The 23,017-nt window shown below is 40.7% G+C and overlaps 1 protein-coding gene across 15 annotated transcripts in view; it reads left to right on the top strand.

Annotated features, from left to right (window-relative positions):
* eif4g1a (eukaryotic translation initiation factor 4 gamma, 1a) overlaps positions 1–23,017 on the top strand; it is a 130,817-nt gene that overhangs the window by 43,278 nt on the left and 64,522 nt on the right. For all 15 annotated transcript variants that reach the window (XM_068042306.1, XM_068042316.1, XM_068042313.1 and 12 more), the window contains 2 exons: positions 6,377–6,492; positions 21,606–21,698. In XM_068042306.1, the coding sequence (XP_067898407.1) occupies positions 6,377–6,492; positions 21,606–21,698 (209 nt within the window). The remainder of the gene's footprint in view (positions 1–6,376; positions 6,493–21,605; positions 21,699–23,017) is intronic.

Here is a 23,017-nt window from a genome sequence, read left to right as displayed (position 1 = left end):
TACTGATTTTTAGTTAATGAAAACCACTGTTTATTAAACAGCATGTATGTTACCAAACCATTGTGGCTCAAGTTTTGAAATCAGATGCATGCTTAACTTCTGGCTTGGCTGAGCTTGTTTTTGAATTTTGTCTATCTAAATACTTTGGAATTCTTGAAATTGTTCAGAATGTAGATGGCAAACAGGAATGGAAAGGAGCATCAGAAAAATCTTTGGATAAAGACCTTTTTACTGCGTACTGGTTTAACTGACATTGTGGAATTTGTGTGTATTTGTAGATGTGCATGTAGTTTTGAATTGTAGCAAATAAACATTGGTCTGGGAAAATTGCCATATATTAAATGCCCCCACCCCATTGCTGTTGCATTATCAGACTATTAAACGGTTTGTTTTCAAGAAATTACTGGTGTTCTGATGGCATGCACCTATTTTAAATCTTTAAACATGACTTTTTTTGTTCATCTATATGATGCTGCACAGTGATTTTTAATAGATTAGCAGCAATGGTTCTGTATCAGTTTGATTGGAGGAGTAAACTCATTATTTACATTGGAAGCTGCTTAAAGGAGTGGGGACACAAAGTGCGCACACAAAAATGAGGTGGGCTAACTGGAATTAAAAATAGCCAGTTGAGCTATACAACAGTAAATATGTTGAATGGGTTGGGGATGCAAGCATGCACGTTAATGAAAAATAGTTCCTGCTGTGGTACTGAAGAATATAAAACTATGGTATACTAAGCTTATCTACTTCTGAGGAACTGAATCTTGGTTACCTGTTGTCATTTCTACTAATGTAATGCTTTGTGACAGTTGGATGTAACGGATTATGTAATGGGTTATATTCTTGAACCGGTTTGCTCTTGGTTATTAAAGTTTGATTTTACCATATGCTCTTATTTTTTTTCAAGCATGCTATGGTTGAAAAAAAAGTTGATTTCCAGGATGTTGGTACTTAAATTTAATAGCTTTCTTGGAAAAGGGGCAGAGCACGATTCTTAATGGGTCAGTGGGGGGGGAATCCTCTTTGAGGAAAAAGGAAGACCTATTGGAAGCACTAGTATGGAAGGTTGCATCATCCGAACAGATGCAATGGAGGCAGAGAAACTGTGAGAATGGTATTGAGTCCTTACGGGAAGTGGGGTGTGAAGAAGTATAGTCAAGGTAGCTGTGGGAGCCAGTGGGATGAGTGAATATTGGTTCATAGCCTGGCTATCCCCAGAAGTGGAGACAGAGAAGTTAAGGAAGGGAAGAGTTAGAGATGGGCCATTTGAAGGTAAGATAATGGTGGAAATTGGAAGCAAAGCCATTGATGTTTTCCTGCTCAGGGCAAGAGTAGGAATCTGCACCGTTAAAGTCATCCGTGTAGCAGAAAAAGAAGTGAGGGAGGGGGGCCTGAGTAGGATTGGTACAAAGAGTGTTGCACATATCCCACATAAAGGCAAGCATAGCTAGGATCCATGCAGGTACACTTATTTGGAGGAAGCGAGTGGAGTTGAAGGGAAAGTTGTGAGAACAAGTTGTTTCAGATGGAAGAGGGTGGTGGTGGATGGGGACTGGTTGGGCTTTGTTCAAGGAAGAAGCAGAGCACTCTCAGACCACCCTGGTGGGGGATGGAAGTGTAGAGGAATTGGATGTCCATGGTGAAAAGGAGATTTTTAGGGCCAGATAACTGTTAGTGACGAAGGGCATCGAAAGAGTCATTGATGTAGATGGGAAGAGATTGGAGATAGGAATAAATCAGTTCGGTGGGGCTGAAACAATGGGTCTACCAGGGCAGTCCTATTTGTGGATTTTGGGAAGGAGGTAAAAGTGGGCTGTTTGGGGTTTGGAGGCCATAGAGAGAAGGTCTCCAGAGGAGATGAGGTCAGTGACAGTCTTGGGAACAATGGTGATTGGTGGTGGGATCTTAGTCCAGCGGAGGTAGGGGGAGGTGTCAGAGAGTTGGCGTTTGGCTTCTCTAGGTAGAGGTCAGTACACCAGACAAAAATGTCTGTTGCTTGCTGTTGGAGTATGATTTCATTTGTTGAGATGTAGACTTACTTGCTAACCTGTGCAGTGAGTTCTGGCCTTTTTTTGGGATGGAAAATACATGCTTGCAAGGAAGGATCAACTTGGATTGCTCTTTCCACTTTGTGTGGGAAAAGCAGGAAAACCTGGGGCACATCTCATTTCTAGGTGTATTCTTGGCCTTTGTGAATAAAAAAATTGTGCAATTGGAATTGTAGCAGTTTTTAAACATGTAATTATTAATGTAATTAACATGCAGATTATGAAGCAGTGTTCTGAAAGCCTCTGAGCAGAATCGGCTGTCAGAATGATTGATTGAAATCATTAAAATTTTTGTTAGCTTGAGTTATAATGCAATAATGGAAAATAAATTTATCTTTGAATATTTTAAAATCTCAGCAATTGACCTCTAACCATAGAGCTGGCTGTTACCTCTGTCTTTGTTCTGTAAAATTAACTCATTTGAGGTGGTGTAGTTGAAGATTGTAAACCATTTTTAAAAAATCAGTTTCTTTCTGAATTGACTGAAAATTTGGTACTTTTTTTCTTGAACTTTCATCAATTGTTTTATGTGGAATGTGTTCTTAAGCTGACAGTTTTCTTTGCCAATTTGGAATATTTTTGTCCGTGTACTTGAGCACACTACAGCTTTTAGTTTAAAATCCTGTTGAGCAGAAGTGGATTAGTAGTTTCACATGTTGGACATTGCAAACAAAATGCTGACTGTTTTTCCCTATCTTGTACGTTTTCTTTGTTACTTGATTAGTGCAGTGCTGGAGTTTGTAGTTAAATTTTAACAGGGGCTTTTTGAAGTGATTTAGACTTTATACTCTTATATACATACTTTCCACATTGAATTGACAAACTAATCTAAGTGCACCTGTTTTGTATTAATTTGAGGGATGAATACATTTTTCAGCAAGTGTTATTGCTAAATTAGTTGGTCTGAAATGGGTCTTCTGTTGAACTTGTTTCTTCTCTGTTCATGCTGTTGCTGTATCTATAAATAGCCTGTGCTCTTTGGAGTCAACATTGCAGTCATCTGAGTACAAGTTCTTCATGCCATGTTTGAACAGCAACTAGACAGTTTTAAAAACAAAAGTTAAGTGCAAGGGAAAATAATTAAGTGAGCTGTAAATTTTACGCAAGGTAGGTTAATGAATTGTTGAATTTGTGTTAACGTTAAATAGCCTACAATGCAGTTTGAATTTTTGTTCGAGCTATCCTTGTATTTGAGTGCACATACAATATTTCATGTTAATGTTAACGAGCAGAAGGAACCAGTGTTCATTTCTGAAATATTTTCTTTTTTAATGTTTGTATTAGGGTGGTTTGCAGGTGCCAGTAATGTCTTCTACTTGATTGTGGCTGATATGTAGTGAAGTTTTAACTGTTGTATAGGTTTTATGAAGTGTAAGTTATCTTTGTGTTTACTTTTAACTTGTCTGTGCTTCATGCTAATGATTTCTTCTTTGAAATTTTTACTGATCTGTGTAATTGGGTATGGCTCTCCTGATTAATGTGACTGCATTTGTTATAAAATTTGAAGTATATTTTTTTCTTTGCATTTTATACTATATAAATGGATAAAATGAGTATAGGCTTTAGAAGTTTGAGCTTCAGAATTAGTTTCCAGACTTAAATAAATGATATTTACAAGTTTATGACTTCAAATGTCTGCCAAATGTATTTCAGGCACAACTTTGCAATTTTGTTTGACTTTTTATAAATAACTTGGTGTAAAAGTTTCTGATGTAAAAACTGTTTAATTTGGTATTTATACTTCATTTGTCTGAACTTTTTGGAGATGGAGCTGGTACTCACCTATTTGGATTGGACTCTAATTTCTTGAGCAGATTTAGGTACCCTTGTCTTAAGATTTACAACTTTCATGTGTATATGTATTTACAACACTGAGCTTTCTTCTAGACTTAGTGAAGTTAGTCAGCTTTCGCACTTGTGCACTTTCACATATATAAAAGATGTTGGAAGAGAAGATGTCATTTTGACTTGGCTAATTGCACTATAATTGAACAGTATTTGAGGTTGGTTGGTTCCTGAGTACTTGAAATTAAGTGTTACTGTATGGCAAAATCATCAAGTTGTAGTACCTCTTTAAAAATGTTCATCACTTGGAGGCTGAAGTAATCCATTCAGTCTTTTTCTGGCTTCATGGGCAACATGTTTTGTTAATGTTTGTAATGGATCAAAATTAGGCCATCGGTATTCAGATGTAAAAAAATACATTAGCAAAAGGTTAGGGAGAGACCTCCTAGGATACCTCAGTTATCCTATTCACCAAGTATGAGGCTAACCGATCATGAAGGCCTGGATTTCGTCCCTACTGTGCTGAGTTAGCTGATCAGCCAGTAAGTGTACTACAGACTTGGTATCCTGAGTTAGGATGATGAAAATGGTCAAGATTTCTCTATCCCCGTGGCTATTTAGTTGTGTACCTGATGTGGTTGGCATCCCTCTGTTCTGCATTTTGCAGAATAAGGTGCCATTGATAGTCGCTCACAAAGCTTGTGCATGTGCTTAATGGCCATTTTAGATGTGGTGCTGGAGGGTGCCCAATAATACTATCCTAGCAAGTAATCAAAGCCTTGGGTGAGAAAAGAAAGGAAATGGTGGCGAATTCAGGTGTGCCTGTATTAACTCTGTATTGATGCAGGAAGATAAAGAATTCAGCATCAAAATATAAAGGCTAATAAGGGGTAAACTTGTCTGAAACTCAATTTTAAAAAAAAACCTGTCAACTTCCATGTACCAATTATTTGTCTCCAACGGTTGATAGTGTTCAATTGTGACATCTTTTGAACTGTGATTACTGAAGTGTTTCCCTGGACTTTTACTACTGAATTAGGACAGCTTGCTTGTGTCGTGATTGCCTTTCAGAGAACAGTTGTTCAAACAAAGAAAGAGACTTGGCGTCCAGATGCGGATTGGGCTCTTTGGAGGCAGAAAGCCAAGTAGGAATAAACGGGTCATTCTCGCGTTGGCAGGCTGTGACTAGTGGGGCACCGCAGGAATCAGTGCTTGGGCCCCAGCTATTCACAATATACATCAATGATTTGGATGTGGGGTCCAAATGTAGTATTTTCAAGTTTGCAGATGACACAAAACTAGGTGGGAATGTGTGTTGTGAGGAAGTTGCAGAGCCGCTTCAAGGGGATTTGGAAAGACTTAGTGAGTGGGAAAGAAAGTGGCAGATGGAATATAATGTGGAAAAATGTGAGGTTATCTACTTTGGTAGGAGGAACAGATGTGCAGATTATTTCTTAAATGGTAAGAGATTAGAAAGTGTAGATGTACAAAGGGACCTGGGTGTCCTTGTCAGTAAGTCTCTGAAAGCTGACATGCAGTTGTAGCAAGCAATTAAGAAGGCTAATGGTATGTTGGCCTTCATCGCAAGAGGATTTGAGTACAGGAGTAGTGAAATCATGCTTCAATTGTATAAAACCTTGGTTAGACTGTACCTGGATTACTGTGTGCAGTTTTGGTCCCCTTACCTTAGGAAGGATATTATTGCCATAGAGGGAGTGCAACGAAGGTTCACCAGACTTCATCCCGGGATGGCTGGACTATCCTATGAAGAGAGATTAGAGAATACAGACCCAGTTTCCCCAGAGTTCTGAAAAATGAGAGGTGAACTCATTGAAATCTACAAAATACTTAAAGGGATAGACGCAGCTAAGATGTTTCCCCTAGTTGGGGAGTCTAGAACTAGGGGACACAATTTCAAAATAAGGAGGAAGCCAATTAGGACATAGATGAGGAGAAATTTCTTTACTCAGAGGGTTGTGAATCTTTGGAATTGTCTACCCCAGAGGGCTGTGGAAGCTCAATCATTGAGTATGTTTAAAGCACAGATTGACAGATTTCTAAATACAAATGATATAAAGAGATATGGGGATAGTGTGGGGAAAAAAAGGCTTTGAAGTGGATGATCAGCCATGATCGTATTGAATGGCTGAGCAGGCTCGATGGGCTGAATGGCTTACTCCTGCTCCTATGTTCCTATTTGGTTTAGGAGGATGTTAGAAGTTCAGTGTATTTTTTAAAGATGGGGTAATTTGATCTGTTACCCCCAGTTCATATATTTTAAAATATTCTTGGGAGGAACATTGGATTTTGGGGAGTTAGTGACTAATATTTTTAAACTTAGTCTGTGTATAACTTAGGTGAGAGGAGCGAAGAGCAGACCTGTATTATGTTCATTTGATTCTTTATGTAAAGTTAAAAGTTTATAATTTGTTGTGATGGAGCTCCTTAAGTCATAGTTTTTAAAAGCAACCATCAGAGGTTAACCTTGCAACAAGTGGACAATGTGTCCTTACCAAGTTGTTGAAATTTTGTCTCTTCAGGAACCTATTATCCAACAACACAGGGAGTGCAACCATATTCAGCACCAGTGGCACCTGCCACTGTTATGATAAATCCAACACAGCCGCAAATGCCTCCAAAGCGAGAACGTAAACAGGTAGGTCTGCTGCTAATCTGTCATTCTTTTTTAGGTTTTTACAGATACTTATGATTAAAGTCTGATGTACTTGTGTCGAGTTATTCTTAAAACTAGGTTGTTTGCAAGATAACCTAATGGAAATTAACCATCATTGGTACATTTCTTCTAAATTAGCTTCTGTTATATTCTAACATATTAGATACAGGGGCTTGTGTGAAAGTCCATATGCAATTACTCATTATTTTGTAAAACAGCACATTATAATGTACATACCAATTTTTTCTGACTCCACTGTTAATCTGTCTTATTACTTAAAGGCACTTCATTCCTTTAAAATAAGCCCAGAAAAGTCTTTCAAACCAACATTAAGGCACATAAGATTTTTGCTAACAATAGTGCTTTCACTTGTTTTATTTTGCTTTTCTTGGTATAACAATTCACTGTTTTGAGATCAAATAATAGTTGTTTACATCTTAACCTCTAGCGGCTCTACTCACCCCAAAGGGCGAAAAAGAAATAACTTCTGTTTATAATAGAACCTTTCATGTCCTCAGGACTTCCCAAAGAACTTCAGTTTTTCAAATATTGGCACTGGTATGCAATTTTTGCATATGATTCCACAATAACTGATCAGTTAATGGGCCAGAATCTGCCAGAGCAGGGTATCTTGCAGCATGCCCCGAGTTGGACTTTTGCTTCACTCTTCAGCTCAAAATCTTTGCACCTCAATTTGCTGGAATACAAGTTGATGGCATGATGAGGTCACTGGGGCATCTGGGACCTCCTGAACATCATAATCAATATTTATCTCTAAACAATTTAAAGATAGAAAAGGGAACACCAGAGAAGAAAATGGGGTGAATTATTGTCAAATTAGATGCACAGTATGAGGGAAAGATCGAATTGATGGATAAAAGACAATGGAAAAGTGGGAAATCACTTCAAAATGTAATATTTTAAATAAAAACCTAGGAACAGTTTACCTCCTGCAGGAATGAGACTCTCACTCCCTTTCTGGGCTGGAGAGGTTGTGTAACATTGCAAGAACTAAATCTATGCATTTTAAAGGTCCTTGCATTGTTAAATAACAGCCATAACTTTCTGCAGCGAGTTTAATTTGTTTTAACAACACAAATGCAGCAATATCTTGAAAGTCATGGTTGGGTTGACTGCGAGCTCTGGTTTTTGCAAGGTGGAACAGGAGCAATTTGTCCAGCAATTTGTAACACTGAATATCTCTTCCTTGCTATAAATTTTTTTTAAGCGCACTAATAAGTGGCATACACATTTAACTCTTATTTTCCCAACAATTCTGGGGTACTATGTTCCCTTCTGGATGAAGGACTAATGATGGCCTCTGCTGCTCTTCAGCTAGTGCCATGAAATCTTGTACGTCTACCTGAACAGTCAGGCAGGGCTTCAGCTTAACATCTCATCTGAAAGATGACACCTCTGGTAATGCAGTGCTCCATTACGTCTCCATAATAGTGCACTGAAGTATCAGCTCAGATTATGTGCTCAATTCCTGTAGAGCAACTTGAAACCATGATTTTGATTCTTGCAAGTATGTTGCCACTGAGCCAAGGCTTGAATATGCTTTAAGAGAAGTTAGTTAATGCTATGTGAAGTAGAATCCATTTCTGCACCAGTGGCTGTTTGGCCTGTCATGCTTGTGCTGGTATGAGCTCCATACTGATCCTATTTCCCTGCCCTTCAATATTTTGCCATGAATGTTTATCTAATTCCCTTTTGAATGTATAATTGACTTTCAATGCATCCCATATTCTAATAACCCTTTGAAGAAATTCTTCTGGTCTTTATTCTTTTGGTACTAAACCTGAGTTAACATTTTATCTACTGGTAGTAGTAATCTATTTACCTTCTCAATACTTCAGTGCATTTGATTCACTTCTGGTCTACTACTTGCACTGTAGTAAGCAACTGAATTTGGAGTCAAGTGGAGAATATAAATTGCCGAATATCATCCACCGTTGCATGCCAATTGCCTTAAAGTGAAGTCAGATCTGATCACAGTGCAGTTCTCTTCATGGATTATGGTCATTTGTAGTTTGGGAGGGGTTGGTGGGGGGGGTGCGGTGGCGGTGTGGGAGCGTGTATGCATTCTTAAAGTGGATTCCGTTTCAGAATTTAAATGCGGATGGTTTCAATCCGCTTTCAGTTGAGCGACTGACTATTGTGCAGAAGTTTTTGTTTCGCTACAAGCTAAATTATACTAAACATCTAGTTATAAATCTAATTTTCCCCTCATTTTTTCCTGCAAGTAAATACCAATATACTATTCTTTACAAGGGGGAATCCAGTTTAAGACATTGTCTTCTAAGTGCTTGACGACATTGAATCTGTGTTCATCTGATGGCCTTTTCACTCTCCAAGACCTTGTGCTTTACCGTCCTTTTTTTTTTGTTGGGAGTCTGAACTGTTGTCCGGTAATGCAGTATTTCCTGTTGTTTCAGAGTCTTTTGCACTTACATTATGGATTCTCAATAGAATTGTGGCACTCAGGTTTTTATTCATTCCTGAGATGAGAGTCTTAGCAAGGCTGGCATTTATTGCTGTCCCTAATTGTTGTTGAAGGTGGTGAGCCATCTTCTTGAACCGCTAGTCCGTGTGGTGTAAGTTAGGGAGGATGTTCCATTATTTTGACCCAGCAACAATGAAGGAATAGTGATATAGTTCCAAGTCAGGATGGTGTGAGATTTAGAGGGGGACTTGTAGGTGGTGGTTTTTAGATTTAGAGATACAGCACTGAAACAGGCCCTTCGGCCCACCGAGTCTGTGCCGACCATTAACCACCCATTTATACAAATCCTACACTAATCCCATATTCCTACCACATCCTCACCTGTCCTTATATTCCCCTACCACCTACCTATACTAGGGAGAATTTATAATGGCCAATTTACCTATCAATCTGCAAGTCTTTTGGCTGTGGGAGGAAACCGGAGCACCCGGAAGAAACCCATGCAGACACAGGGAGAACTTGCAAACTCCACACAGGCAGTACCCAGAATTGAACCCGGGTCGCTGGAGCTGTGAGGCTGCGGTGCTAACCACTGCGCCACTGTGCCGCCCATGTGTCTGCTGCCCTTGTTCTTTTAGGTGGTAGAGGTCGCGGGTTTGGAAGGTGCTGTCAAAGGAGCCTTGGCAGATTGCTGCAGTGCATCTTGTAAATGGTACACACCGCTGCCACTATGCACCAGTGGTGAAGGGAGTGGATGTTTAAGGTAACTGATAACTGATCAAGCAGCCTGCTTTTTCCTGGATGGCATTTAGCTTCTTGGGTGTTAGAGCTGTACTCATCCAGGCAAATGGGGAGAGTATTCCATCACACTCCTGACTTGTGCCATGTAGATGGTGGACAGGCTTTGGGTTTTCAGCAGAATTCCCTCCCTCCGACCGTTTTGTAACCGCAGTATTTATTTGGCTGTTCAACTTAAGTTTCTGATCAATGGTGACCCCACCCCCTCAAAGATACTGATGGGGAGATTTAGCAAGGTAATGCTGTTGAATGTCAAAGCGAGATGGTTGGAATCTCTCGTTTCAGATGGTGATTGACTGGCACTTAACAGCCCAAGCTTTAATGTTGTGCAAGTCATGCATGTTGGCACAGTATCTGAGGAGTTGTAAATGGTACTGAGCAGTATGCAATCATCAGAGAACATTCCCACTTCTGACCTTATGTTGGAAGATGGTTGGCCCTAGGACACTATACCCCCAGGAACTCTGCAACAATGTCTTGGGGCTGAGTTGATTGGCCTCCAGTAACCACAGCCATCTTCCTTTGTGTTCGGTATGACTCCAACCAGTGCATGTTTTCCCCCCCAGATTCTCATTGACTTGAGTTTTGCTAAGCTTTCTTGATGCCACTCTTGGTCAAATGCTGCCTTGATGTGAAAGGCTGTCATTCTTTCTTCAGCTCTTTTGTCCATGTTTGCACCAAGGCTGTAATGCAGTCTGGAGCAGAGTGGTCTTGGCGACGCCCGAACTGTGCATCGGTGAGCAGGTTAGTGGTGGCTAAGTACTGCTTGATAGCACTGTCAACGACACCTTCCCTCACTCTTCTGATGCAGCCATACCTTTGCAGCAGTTTGCCATGGATGCTTATAGTGCTGGGACTAGGATAGCCATCTGGTCTGTAGGCCTTCACAGCTGACAATTTCAGGGCTCCTCTTTGCTGTGTCAAGAAAATCTGGAGCTGGACCGGGAATGGCCCAGGTCCAGTCTCCAATCTGTACTGAGTTAGCTGGTTTTAGTGACCGGGTTAAGGCAGAAAAATTAGCCAGCCCTGATACTTTTTATGATTTGTGCTTCTGGGCTTTATAGAATAGCTGTGATGCCTCAATGACTCTGTTACATAACATCTTTACAAGTAGTAAAGCACCAAGGCACTTCATAGGGATATTATCAACAAAAATTTAACACCAAGCCACATGAGGTAACATTAGGACAAGCTTGGGTAGAGAGGTTTAAAGAGGGAATTTTCGAGCCCAGACCTGCGCAGCTGAAGGCAAGGTTACCAATGCTGGAGTGATGAAAATCGTGGAAGTGCATGAGGCTAGAATCTGAGTGCAGAGGCCTCAGAGGGTTGTAGTGCTGAAGTAGGTTACAGATGGGGAGGGGCAAGGCTATGGAAGGATTTGAAAGCAAAAATTTTAAAATTGAAGCATCGCTGGATTGGGAGCCCATGTAGGTCTTGCTATTGAACAGCCACTTAGTTTCCGAGAATCAGATGGGCCCCCAAGTGCCATAACCTACAGGGCTACAGACCAAGAGCTACAAAGTGGGAATAGGCTGGATAGCTCTTTTTTTAGCCGTCAAAAACACGATGAACCGAATGGGGCCCTTATTTGCTGTAAATGTTCTGTTTCAATGTTTCTATTTCAAGGGGATTTAACCCACCCCATATTTGTGAAACTTTCCTGTTTACTGTAGTTTAGGGTACTAAAAGTATTAGGGTAAAGTTCAAGTCAACATGCAGTGTTCAACATTTTAATGTTATCTTTAAGGATGAGGTGTGCAAGAAATTAAGTGGCATTGGGAAATGAGAGCCTGGGTTTTCAGAGTATTGCTTATAATAAACAATAGAGGTTTCTATTGGCATTCTTTTAATCTTTCCCAGATGTCATATCACCTACTTAAGGTGGCTACCTAATGGAAATCTGCATTCATTATGCAATTGGCCCTCTCTTTTATAATCCCTCTTAGTAAATGCAATGATTATTAAAGCTGTAGTAATCTACAAACCCTATAAATCTGGTGGGGGACGAGACAGAAAAGGAGGCCATTAAATTGCAAGTATGGCATCACTGCGGTATTGAACAGATGCCTCTGTATAACATGTACCAGAAAATCGTACTAACTTAATAGCTTGGAGAAACTTTAAAAAAAGTGATTTGAGGAAAAGCTTTCACCCCCACAGCGAGTGGTTAGGATCTGGAATTCACTGCCTGAGTAGTGGTGGAAGTGCAGTTTCAAAATTGCCATTTGCAACAGAGTTGTTCTAGATATTATCGAAATATTTTGATTCTTCTTGAAAAGTTTGCATTTTATAATCTTTGTGGTAAGCCTTTAGTGCTAGTTTTTTTTTACATTGTCATGACTTTTTGGGTATGTCCAGGGTGGCCAGGAAAAGAAAATCTAGTATTGAAACCTAGCACTGAATTTCCACCGCGCCCCCCCCCCCACCCCCCAAATAAAAATTAAAATTCTGCACCATAGAATGGTTACAGCGTAGAAGGAAGCCATTTAGCCTGTTGAGTCCATGCCAGCTCCGTTTCCTGCAAGAGTAATTCAGCTAGTCCCACTGCCCTGCCCTTTCCCGTAGCCCTGCATATGTTTTCTCTTTAGGTGCTTATCCAATTCCCTTTTGAAAGCCACGATTGAATCTACTTCCACCACTACTCAGGCAGTGAATTCCAGATCCTAACCACTCACTGTGGGGGTGAAAGCTTTTCCTCAAATCACTTTTTTTTTGGTTCTTTTTGCCAATCACCTTATATCTGCATCCTCTGATTATTGACCCTTCCTCCAATGGGAACTGTTTCTATCTCTACCTACTCTGTCTAGACTTTTCTGTCTAGATTTTGAACACCTCGATCAAATCTTCTTGCGACCTTCTGTAATCTGTCTTCATAACTGAAGTCCTCATCCCTGGAATCATTCTTATAAATCTTTTCTACACCCTCTCTAAAGCCTTTACATTCTTCCTAAAGTATAGTGCCCAGCATTGGACCAGTGTTTTACAAAGTTTAATCATAATGTCCTTGCTTTTGTACTCCATGGCTGGAATTTAACGCCACCCCAGCGAGCCGGGTGGTGTAAGATGGAGCGGGAGGCTCCAGGAGGCCTTCCTGTCCCGCTTCCGCCCCACTTTAGGTAGGGCAGGGAGTGAAAAATGGGCTGCCCACCCCAGGTCAATCAAGGCCCTTAATTTGCCAATTAACAGCCACTTAAGGGCCTTCACCTGCCTCCACGGGGATTTTACCTGTGGCAAACTGGCGTTCAGGAGCTGGGAAAGGCTGCCCGGTGAAAGCTGTCGGCCTCTCCGCACCCGGGGGTGGAGTGGAGGTGGTGCCTGACAATCGGGCACAGGGTGCCTGACTGAGGGTTGCCCTCGCTTCCCCAACTGCCCCCAGGCTCATCGACTGAAGCGTCACCGTCTGCAACATCTCAGGCAGCTGCCAGTAATAAAGGTGGTGCTGCTCAATTTAGCACGAAAAAAATTGAACCCAAACTCCCTGACACTTGAACGGCCACGATCGCTGCCTTCACCGCCCCCCCCAACTGTACCCCCTCGCATTTGCTGCTTCTGTTTCCGTTCCCTCCTGCGATCGCGGCCTCAATTACCTCATTGTTTCCCGCTCCCACCTTCTTGCTACTCTCTCCTGCTGCTTTACGCTGCTTGCTGCTCCATCCTGCCATTCGTGCCCGCGCCCAACTGGTTGCCGTTACCTCCCGCTGCTCACTCGCCACCCAGAGAAGTAGCAGGTTGGGGGTGGGGAAAGGGGAGCGGGCAGGATGCAGCAGCAGGCAGTTGGGAGCAGCGAAATGTTGTAGCGAGCAGGCAGGCGCGGGAGGGAGCGTGGAAGAGAAGTGCTGATTGTGGTCGTTTTCCAAAACTTGTGCTGGAGGCTGATATCTAACTAACCAACTATCTGCTGAGCGTTCCTACTCTCTGCAACTGTCAGAGAGAAAGGGGGACAGACAGAGATAGAAAGGGGGGCGGGGGGCAGACAGACAGTGAGAGAGTGATCAAGATCATTTCTGACACAATGACATTTATCCTGAATACTCCGCATCGCTACAAATGTGCCGGCAAACGTTGACTACTTGTGCAAGCAAAAAAAACTTAATCAGTGTCTAACATAGTGAAGAGAAAGTAAGTCAGTAAATTAGTCTTATTTAAAGCGTCACAAAAATGTACATTGGTTGCTGTTTTGATGAATAGTAAATTCTAATGCCTTTATTTTTCCGAACTTGTTTCACCAGCCAACCGCCTCCCCCCCCCCCTGTCCCCGGCTTAAGACAAAAGTTGTAGTTTGTCCCTCCACCCTGCTCTAAAGGATAAGTATTTGTGAATGCAGACATTGAGGAAGTTGAACAATCTCCTGCAGCAAACCAATGGGAAATTTTTTTTGGCAAGATCAGTGATCTGAATCGAGCATTTTGGTCCACAGACATATATGCCAACAGACATATCACTAATTTCAAACTCGTCACAAGAGCAAGTATAACTGTCTTATCAGACAAAGAGCCGTGGCTTTCCACAAACTTTCTACAACCAATGGAAAGTCAATTACGTGGCCGGGAAAATTGAACTTGAAATAAAGGGGAAGTTACAAGAAAAAGCAGATATTAGAAACACTTATGTCCTAAGAAATCCTAAGAAAGTTCTCACTCTTAAGTTGAAGAGCTTGTATTGACTTTCAATTCATAAAGTAAAAGAAGTTAAACCAGAAGAACCCAAGAATCATTTTCAAGAGGAATTCCTGAAATTGTTCACAGGTCTAGGGAGAGCCCCCCCCACCTCGACCTGAACACTGCAGAGCGTATGGACTCTGTAGAGAACCCACCCAACGGAGAGAGAATCCGCACAGCACAGCTGCCATGCCGCTCAAAGACTATTGGAGCAAGAAAGAGAATTGCAGCAAGTTCCTGCATGAGATCTACACAAGCAGAGAACCTGGGAAGAAGCAAGTCCAACAAATTCATCCGGTGTAGAGGCAAGATGAAGAATGCATCTATTTTCACCAAAATTACGAGCAAAGTTGGCCGTAACAGTCCCAAGAGGATGAAAATCATCTTCAAACACAAGACACTTTACCATAGTGGATGATTTATTGGTATATGATGAGACTCCAGAGTCACTCATAGACATCTTGAGCAAAATACAGGTTCATATGGGCACAACTAAATGTAGAGCGCTGGCTCAGGCCTCTGTGTGCTGGCCAAGAATCTCAAAGGGTATCAAAGAACTGATTTTGAATTGTGACCTATTTGCAGTTCACAGGATCAGAGAGAACCTCTAATTTCTACCCAATTCCCAACTGGACCGTGGGAACAGTTGGCGATGGTTTTATTCTTCTTTGGAGATCCTATCTAATTATAGTTGATACTCTCCATCCATTTTGAGAAGTAAAACAGATGTACACAACACAGCTGAAGCAGTCTACAAGAAGTTTTTGCAACACGTGGTATACCTGATGAGAGCGTATCCGATAACGGACCACAATTTGCAAATGTTTACTTCATGCATTTTGTGGAAAAATTAGGATTTGTTCAAATAACAAGTTCTCCTGAGTATCCACAATCAAATGGAGAAGCTGAGCAAGCAGTCAGAACCATTAGTTATGTTGAAGAAAAAACGATTCCAGTTAGCACTTCTGATGTACAGAACTATCCATTATTGTGTGGCTTAACACCATCAGAAGAAAACTTGGAATGCAACTTCCAATTCTACCTAAGAAATTATTTCCAGGGTTACAGAGCAAGGGTTATCTGAGTACAAGGCAAAGAAAAGTCGTATCTGAAGAAACAAACCCATAATTATAATAGATACCATACCAGAAACCTACCAAAGTTGTCAAGGTCAAAAGGTATAGGTACGAGACCAAAACGGGAGGAGTAATTCTCCAGAAAGAGGAGAATCAACAGCGATCTTAACTACTGCAAACTCAAGAAGGTACTATATGGAGAAATAGAAGGAATCTTTTCCTTTACAGCTAAGGATCGATCAATCATACATTTCGATGAGTCAGATGTTGAACTGGAAATTCAGAAAACACTGAATACTACAAACCTCAACAGAGGCCATCCAAGTCAAGACACGAGATCAGAGAAAGACTACCAATCTTCCATGCCCGACAATAACCAGATCAGGGGGAGTTGTGAAGCCTCCTGACCGATTGAATCCAGGAAGTCAGAGGGGGAGGGGGGAGTTGGAGATGGGGTAAAATGTATAAAAGGAAAGTGTGACGAAGTAAATATATATATATATATTGGGATAAAGATTTGGGGAGGGTGGGGGGGGGCGGGCAGTGAGATGTAATATAAGGGTCTGAAAGGGTTAGTCTTGTGTACAGTGGCGCAGTGGTTAGCACCGCAGCCTCACAGCTCCAGCGACTGGTTCAATTCTGGGTACTGCCTGTGTGGAGTTTGCAAGTTCTCCCTGTGTCTGCGTGGGTTTCCTCCGGGTGCTCCGGTTTCCTCCCACAGCCAAAAGACTTGCAGGTTGATAGGTAAATTGGCCATTATAAAAATTGCCCCTAGTATAGGTAGGCGGTAGGGGAATATAGGGACAGGTGGGGATGTGGTAGGAATATGGAATTAGTGTAGGATTAGTATAAATGGGTGGTTGATGGTCAGCACAGACTCGGTGGGCCGAAGGGCCTGTATCTCTAAATAAATAAAATAAAGATTACTGCCCATCATGATATAACATCATATATAGGAGAGCCTCGAACAGATACAGCGTGGCTTTTGAAGGAGTCACATAAGCTAGTGTGGAGTGAATATAGTTATGAAATAAATATTAATGTGTAAGTACTACAGTCTAAGAACCCCTCTGTCTAGACTCAATATGGTGGCAGCATACAGAACCAAACATACAAGAGTGACGTCATTTAAACCTGGCACCAAAGAAGCAACATACTACTTTGGAATCATGTCTGCAGCTGCAGAAATGTCTGTCTGTCCCCTGACTATACAGTCCCTTATCACTATTGCTTTCCAGATCTTCCTCCCGTTCTCTGTGCAGCTGACCCACCTGTGATGCTCAGCATTTAATTTTGGCTGTACTCCCTAGAGGAGCCATTACCTTCATTATTGGATAGAGAGCAGGATGTTCTCAGCAGATTCCTGCACTATGAACTGGGTCCTCGTTGTCTGTCTGGTGGTCACCTAGTCCCTCTCTTGAGCTGTGGGGGGTCACCATCTCCTGAAACATGCAATCCACTAATATGTAGCTCTCATCCACAGGGACAAAGAACCCAGTTGCAAAATCATTTCCTTTGTGCTGGCATATTCTCTTCTCACTAACACCCAACCACACCTTTGCATAAATCATTCCGCTCACATCCTGTAAAGGTGGCAGTCCTCCTCCTGCTTATGACCTCTGGATCTCTTTTTGATGCCTGCTACAGTATGCCTTTTAAACACAGCCCCTCCTGCTTTGTGGTATGAGGTTATTGGGTGGATTACTGATGCTTTCCAGCATTGGGATTGAGGTTGCATTTCCTTACTTTTGGTTGTGGTCAGTTTATCTTTCCTCAAAATAAAGCTTATGGTGCTGTGTAGAATATAATTCACATCTCAGAAATAATTCCTGAATGGAGGTAAAATCAAATGACAATGAAATACCTGTAAAGTCTTCCAGTGGTTCCCTACTTGTTGAATTGAGTAAAGGAGAAGAAGGTGCAAAGTGTATCTTGTAACGGTATCACACAGTGAAGGCAAGCCAGCTTACTACTGTAGCAGCACTGAACTTTGAGGTGGAGCCCCTATAAGTAGGCGCTAACAGTGCTGGAAATCCTCCCATGAATAATGAGATGCAGGGAAGATATTTGAACTCTACCTTGGTGGGATTGATAGATATGTTAGGCAAGGATATTGAGGGATATGGAGGCTAAATAGAGTTAAGATGCAAATCAGCCACTATCTAATTAAATGGTAGAACAGACTAGAGGGGTTGAGTGGCTTACTTTTCTTTCAGTGAGTGAGATCGCTAAGTAGAAGTGTATTTCTGCTGCAAAGTGGAGAAGTGAAAATTTAGAGCCTAGTTTCTATAAACATTTATTAGTGATCATAATTATGGTTATAGATGAGCTCAAACTCGAAGGCTTCGGAGAACTACATGGTTAATGAGGTTTGATGAAAGATTGCCACTGGATGACTTTAAAACTTTGCAAGCATTTAGGAAAACTGGCAAGTTATGAATGAGAAACAATCTGGTGAAGTTCTGCAAAGTGGCACAAACTGGGACAATTGCTTTGGGTAATGAAACCAAGTTGTAATGATTGATTAAGCAGTTGGCAGTGGACTTTCCCAAAATTAATGGCGTGAGAAATCTGAATGTAATGAACAGTTTGTGGTTAATGGGCTGGATAGTAACTGATTGCAATAGTTGCACAAATGAATGCAGGGAAAGCAAATTCAAAGCTTTTTTTTAATTCTTTCATGGGATGTGGGCGTCGCAGGCCAGGCCAGCATTTATTGCCCATCCCTAATTACCTTTGAACTGAATGGCTTGCTAGGCCATTTCGAGGGCATGTAAGAGTCAACCACATTGCTGTGGATCTGGAGTCACATGTAGGCCAGACCACGTAAGGACAGCAGATTTCCTTCCCTAAAGGGAACCAGATGGGTTTTTACAACAATCGACAATGGTTTCATGGCCATCATTCGACTAGCTTTACATTCCAGATTTATTAATTGAATTCAAATTCTACCTTCTGCTGTGGTGGGATTCGAACCCACGTCCCCAGAGCAGTACCTGGGTCTCTGGGTTACTAGTTCAGTGACAATACCAGTGCATCACCGCCTCCCCTGGTATTTCCTTACATGTAAGAAGAGAGAATAAATTTGTCCAATATTTAAAACACTTTAGAAAAGCAGGTGAGATAAATAAAAGAATGCTCTTGTATGCTTGTTTAAAAAAAAATTGATTCAATCATTGAGCTACATCAGGTGAATCGTTAGTGTGATCAGCAATCACATTGGCCCATAAATGTATATTTGTAGCAGCACTGTGCCCATATAAGTGTGTCCCATCTTAAAACATTGCCAAACATTTAAAATAAATTTCTCTGGTATCTCTTATGCCACTTGTTTCACAAGCAAAATTAATAAAATGTGCATTTGAGCAGTCTTATGTTTAATAAAATAACCCAAGTGAACATGCAATATGAATAATGATGGGTTTGAGGAGGGGAAAAATGAATGAACAAGAAAACTTCTCTGAAAGAGAATACATCAGAATAGTTTTAAATGTAAGGTGTTTGATGCCATGGTTATGCTTAGTTTCAGCGTTCTGATTTAGACCCAATGTAGTACATTTAGCAACATTGGGCTGTCTGTTATATTGGTACAAAGGACCAGATAGGTGTTCCGGAACTGGTACTCACAGGGGATCTGACAAACACTGGTATCCATTCAGAAAGCACATTATTTTGGAAGTTATATTTTGGCTTTTCTGACTTGAAATGTTGCGTCTTTGTGACAGACTATGGATAATGCTTGGCATTTAAAGGGTTCTGTGCCATTTCAGTTCCAAATTGTTATTTAAATGTTCAAACTAAGAACCTAGTATGTTTGTTTTGGTCATCATTTAGTGTGCCAAATACATATTCAAGGAATAAGTCTTTTTGCTAGTCCATCCTGGTATGGAGAGACGGACGTCATCATACTTACAATAATTCTTTTCCCCTGATTTGGTGTAAGGATTTATGTTTTTTTTTTTCTCTTCCCCCAAGAAATTACATGGCTGCTTATGGGTGGGAACATTGGACAGCATGATGCTTAATTAAAAAATGACAATATGGCACAGGCGAGATGGACGCAGCTGGTCTTAACTAATTTTCATGTGTTCATATAACAGGAAATGAGCAACTTACACAAAATCCGTTCTCTATTTAAAAAGCTGTGTGTGTGTAATAGACATATACATATATAAAATTGTTTTTGTGATGCTGCACTTGAGGATTCAGATTCCAGCTGTTATAACATTTGATAGTTGACCAGCAGTAGCCTTATGCACCAATCATTAATTTCTTTTTAGGGTTACATGCTTAATACTAGCTGCAAGGAAAAACCACCTCCGCTATTTACTTGATTTTTAAATCCCTAAAGTAACTGGGACATATGTCTCCACTAGAACTAAAAAAAAATCAACCTAAAGCATGGAATGGCCGAGTTTGAAATATAACACTACTTTGCCATTAAATTTTGCCAAGCAATTAATCTAAGCATTTAGACCTGCAAGTGGTTTTTAATAATGCTGTTGAATGAGTTCATAGATCGCTGTCGTATCTTCTCTACAACAATGTTAACTATTGAATCCAGTTCAATCTTTATTGAGCAATTGACAGTTACTAGAACCCCCTAGCCTTACTAAGACTTCAAATTCTTAGTTTTTGCCCCTAAGTTGGCCCTGAAAAATTCTCCGTTTTTGCTTCCCGCAGGAGATTGTATAATTCTGTAGGGGATCTTGGTATGCGCAAGTTGCATTATTCAGGATGGGATAGGTTAGGGAGACAATGGAAGCAGAAAGTATAGACTCATTCAAATGCAAATGGGATACATTTCTTTAAGAAAGTAATATTTGGGACAGAATCTGAGTAATGAAACATGACACATGGCAATTGTTGCATTGATTTAGACAGGTGACTTCGGACCTATGGTTTCCAAAGCTTTTGTCACGGGGGTTTTCCTTGCCTCATATCTGGATCTCTTGTAGACAAATTGACTAATATTGATTGCTATGATTCGGCAATAACTCCCATGTTCTGATGAAAGGTCACTGACCTGAAACATTAACTCTGCTTCTCGCTCCACAGATGCTGCCAGACCTGCTGAGTATTTCCAGCTTTGTTTTTATTAACTCCCACTATTTTTTTTTTTAAATCCCGCTGAATACCTGGATGGTAAATGAACTAAGTGGACTGTGGTCATTTTTCATTTTAAAAATTCCTTGGTTCTTAAACAATAGAAAGTGAAAATCTCCCTAGTCAGAATGCGGGAGAATAACCTAATTTCTTCGGCTGCAGGGTTGTGCTAGCTGAGGCAAGTTCTGAGCCACCTTGTATATGGTTGTAATAAATGGCATTAAGATTTTGGTGCCAGCAGATAATGGCAGTCTACATGGAAATTTTGAAGAATCAAGACAAACGTGCCTTCAATAGATTGAACATAAATTGCACATCATTGGTGAGCCCAAGATTATTATAAAGCTAGAACCAAGTGTCCACAGAGGGAAGCTTTGCATAGTCTGTCTCCAAAGAGCATATTGTGAAATTGTTGTTGAAGGTGTAATGAATTGATGTAACAGAATGCAAGTTAAATTGTAAAATTAAAGGGTAGCTACATAAAACAGTCTCCATCGCGCTCTCAATGTGTGGACGTCTGCTTGGCAGAAGCTTGGTGTCTTTTTTTCTAAACTCATACCTTTTTTTGTTTCTTTTACTGTACCTGTTTTGTACTGGCATGTTATCCATTTTTTTGTTGGATAGAAATAAGTGAACAAATAACTATGGGTTTCATGCTTTGAAATTCACACTACACATACAAAGTCCCCTCATTTCTTTCCTCTCTGTTTCACTTCAACTTGAATTCTTTGAGATGGTGAAACTGTCTCTCTCCTCTCTGATTCTATCCCTTGGTCTTACCTGCCAGTGCCTGTGTCAAGAGCATTGAAGGAAGGCCAAAACAAGACCACTGATACAGTGGGGAGATCAAGCATCGTGAAGTAAAGCTCTCAAACTAATAGATTCTTGATTCTCTCGTTGAAGGTGTCCTTGTGTGCAGATGAGCCTTACTCAGACAATGAAGAGAACTAATATTGAAGGAAGGAAGTTGCTTGTTTGACCTATCTATTTTGTGGATATTTTACTTGTTAGATCCGGATAAGGGATCCAAACCAGGGTGGAAAAGACATCACAGAAGAGATTATGTCTGGAGGAAGATCAGGCTCTACACCAACACCGCCACAGGCAAGTAGTATCCTGGGTCCTTGCTCTTGCTGCCCTAATTGCAGAAACTGGATATGTTTGTTTTTCTACTGTTCTGACCTTATTTTGCTTTTCAGTCAATAGATGGTAGAAGCATTAAAAGCGTACTGCAAACGTCATTGATGTTTGGCTGTGCACCGTTCAGTGCCCCACATACTATAATGCTTTTATTGACTTCAGTATATGAAATCCTCAGACTATGAATCAAAAATATATCTTTCCATTTTTGAAAAATATTCTGACAAATCACATCTTTTCTGATGCTAGTGGATTATGTGACAACTGATTTCACACTGTTCATTCCTGACTGTGTTCTCACAAAATGCTTTGCTTTCTGTAATTGCTCTTGATTTTGCTACATCATTTGCACTGTTGCATAGTTGGAAATCTCCATTTATAGGTCTGTCACTTTGCATTTTTATGTTTTGCATCTGCCACTAACCGCAAGGACTAACCATGGGCACCATTAGGAAGAATTTGTGGGGTGACATTTCTTGAAGTTGAAAACTGAGCTTTGAACTTTTCATTTACTCTTTCACTTTGTACAGAAGGAGATCTCTTACTGAGTTGCTTTATTTTCCCATTTCCAGCGAAAATCATAATTTTGCGCCACCATCTACAACACCAAAGATGTCTTCTAATACTCACTTTCTAAAATGCAATTTTCTAAACACGAAATCATTAAATGAAAATTGACCTTCTGTGGTCTTGCTTCCAGTTCCTCTGGTTAAAATAGGAACTGTAGTCATGCGCAGTGCCTTGCTCTTGTTCCACAGGTTTTGAAGTTGGATGCTATTCTGAAGCAATACCTGCTCAGGGAAGTAGGGGAATCTTTTGAATTGACATTTGCTAGCTTCCATTCTTGGTATCTTGACAATGCCAGATGCCATCTGGGTATTTATCAGTGTTCCAGCCGTAGGATTTTACTATTCAGATCTACTGAAATGCTGTTCCCTGGTAATACGCTTTGGTGTCACAAAGATGATAAAGACTTGTATTCACAGTGCCTTTCACGTCCTAAAGTGTTTTGTAGCCAATAAAGTACCCTTAAAGTGTAGTCAAAGTTGTAATGTAGGAATGACACTTTGGTATCATAGCTCAGCTAGCATCAAAAGAATCATGACTGTAATGCTAAGGAATAAATATCCAATAAAGTCTGACCATAGTCTTAATTGCCTGCCTCATTCTCCAGCTCTTCTGCTTTGGAACTACCTGACTGACATTCATCAGGTTTGCCACCTTCATTTTCAGGCATTATGCCAACAGACTGACTAGCACTTAATGACTCAACCAGAACACAG

This window comes from Heterodontus francisci, chromosome 11 (genome assembly GCF_036365525.1).
Source record: "Heterodontus francisci isolate sHetFra1 chromosome 11, sHetFra1.hap1, whole genome shotgun sequence".
Classification (NCBI taxonomy): Eukaryota; Metazoa; Chordata; class Chondrichthyes; order Heterodontiformes; family Heterodontidae; genus Heterodontus; species Heterodontus francisci.
The sequence above is the reverse complement of the archived record's forward strand: the minus strand, read 5'-3'. Positions and strand labels throughout refer to the sequence as shown.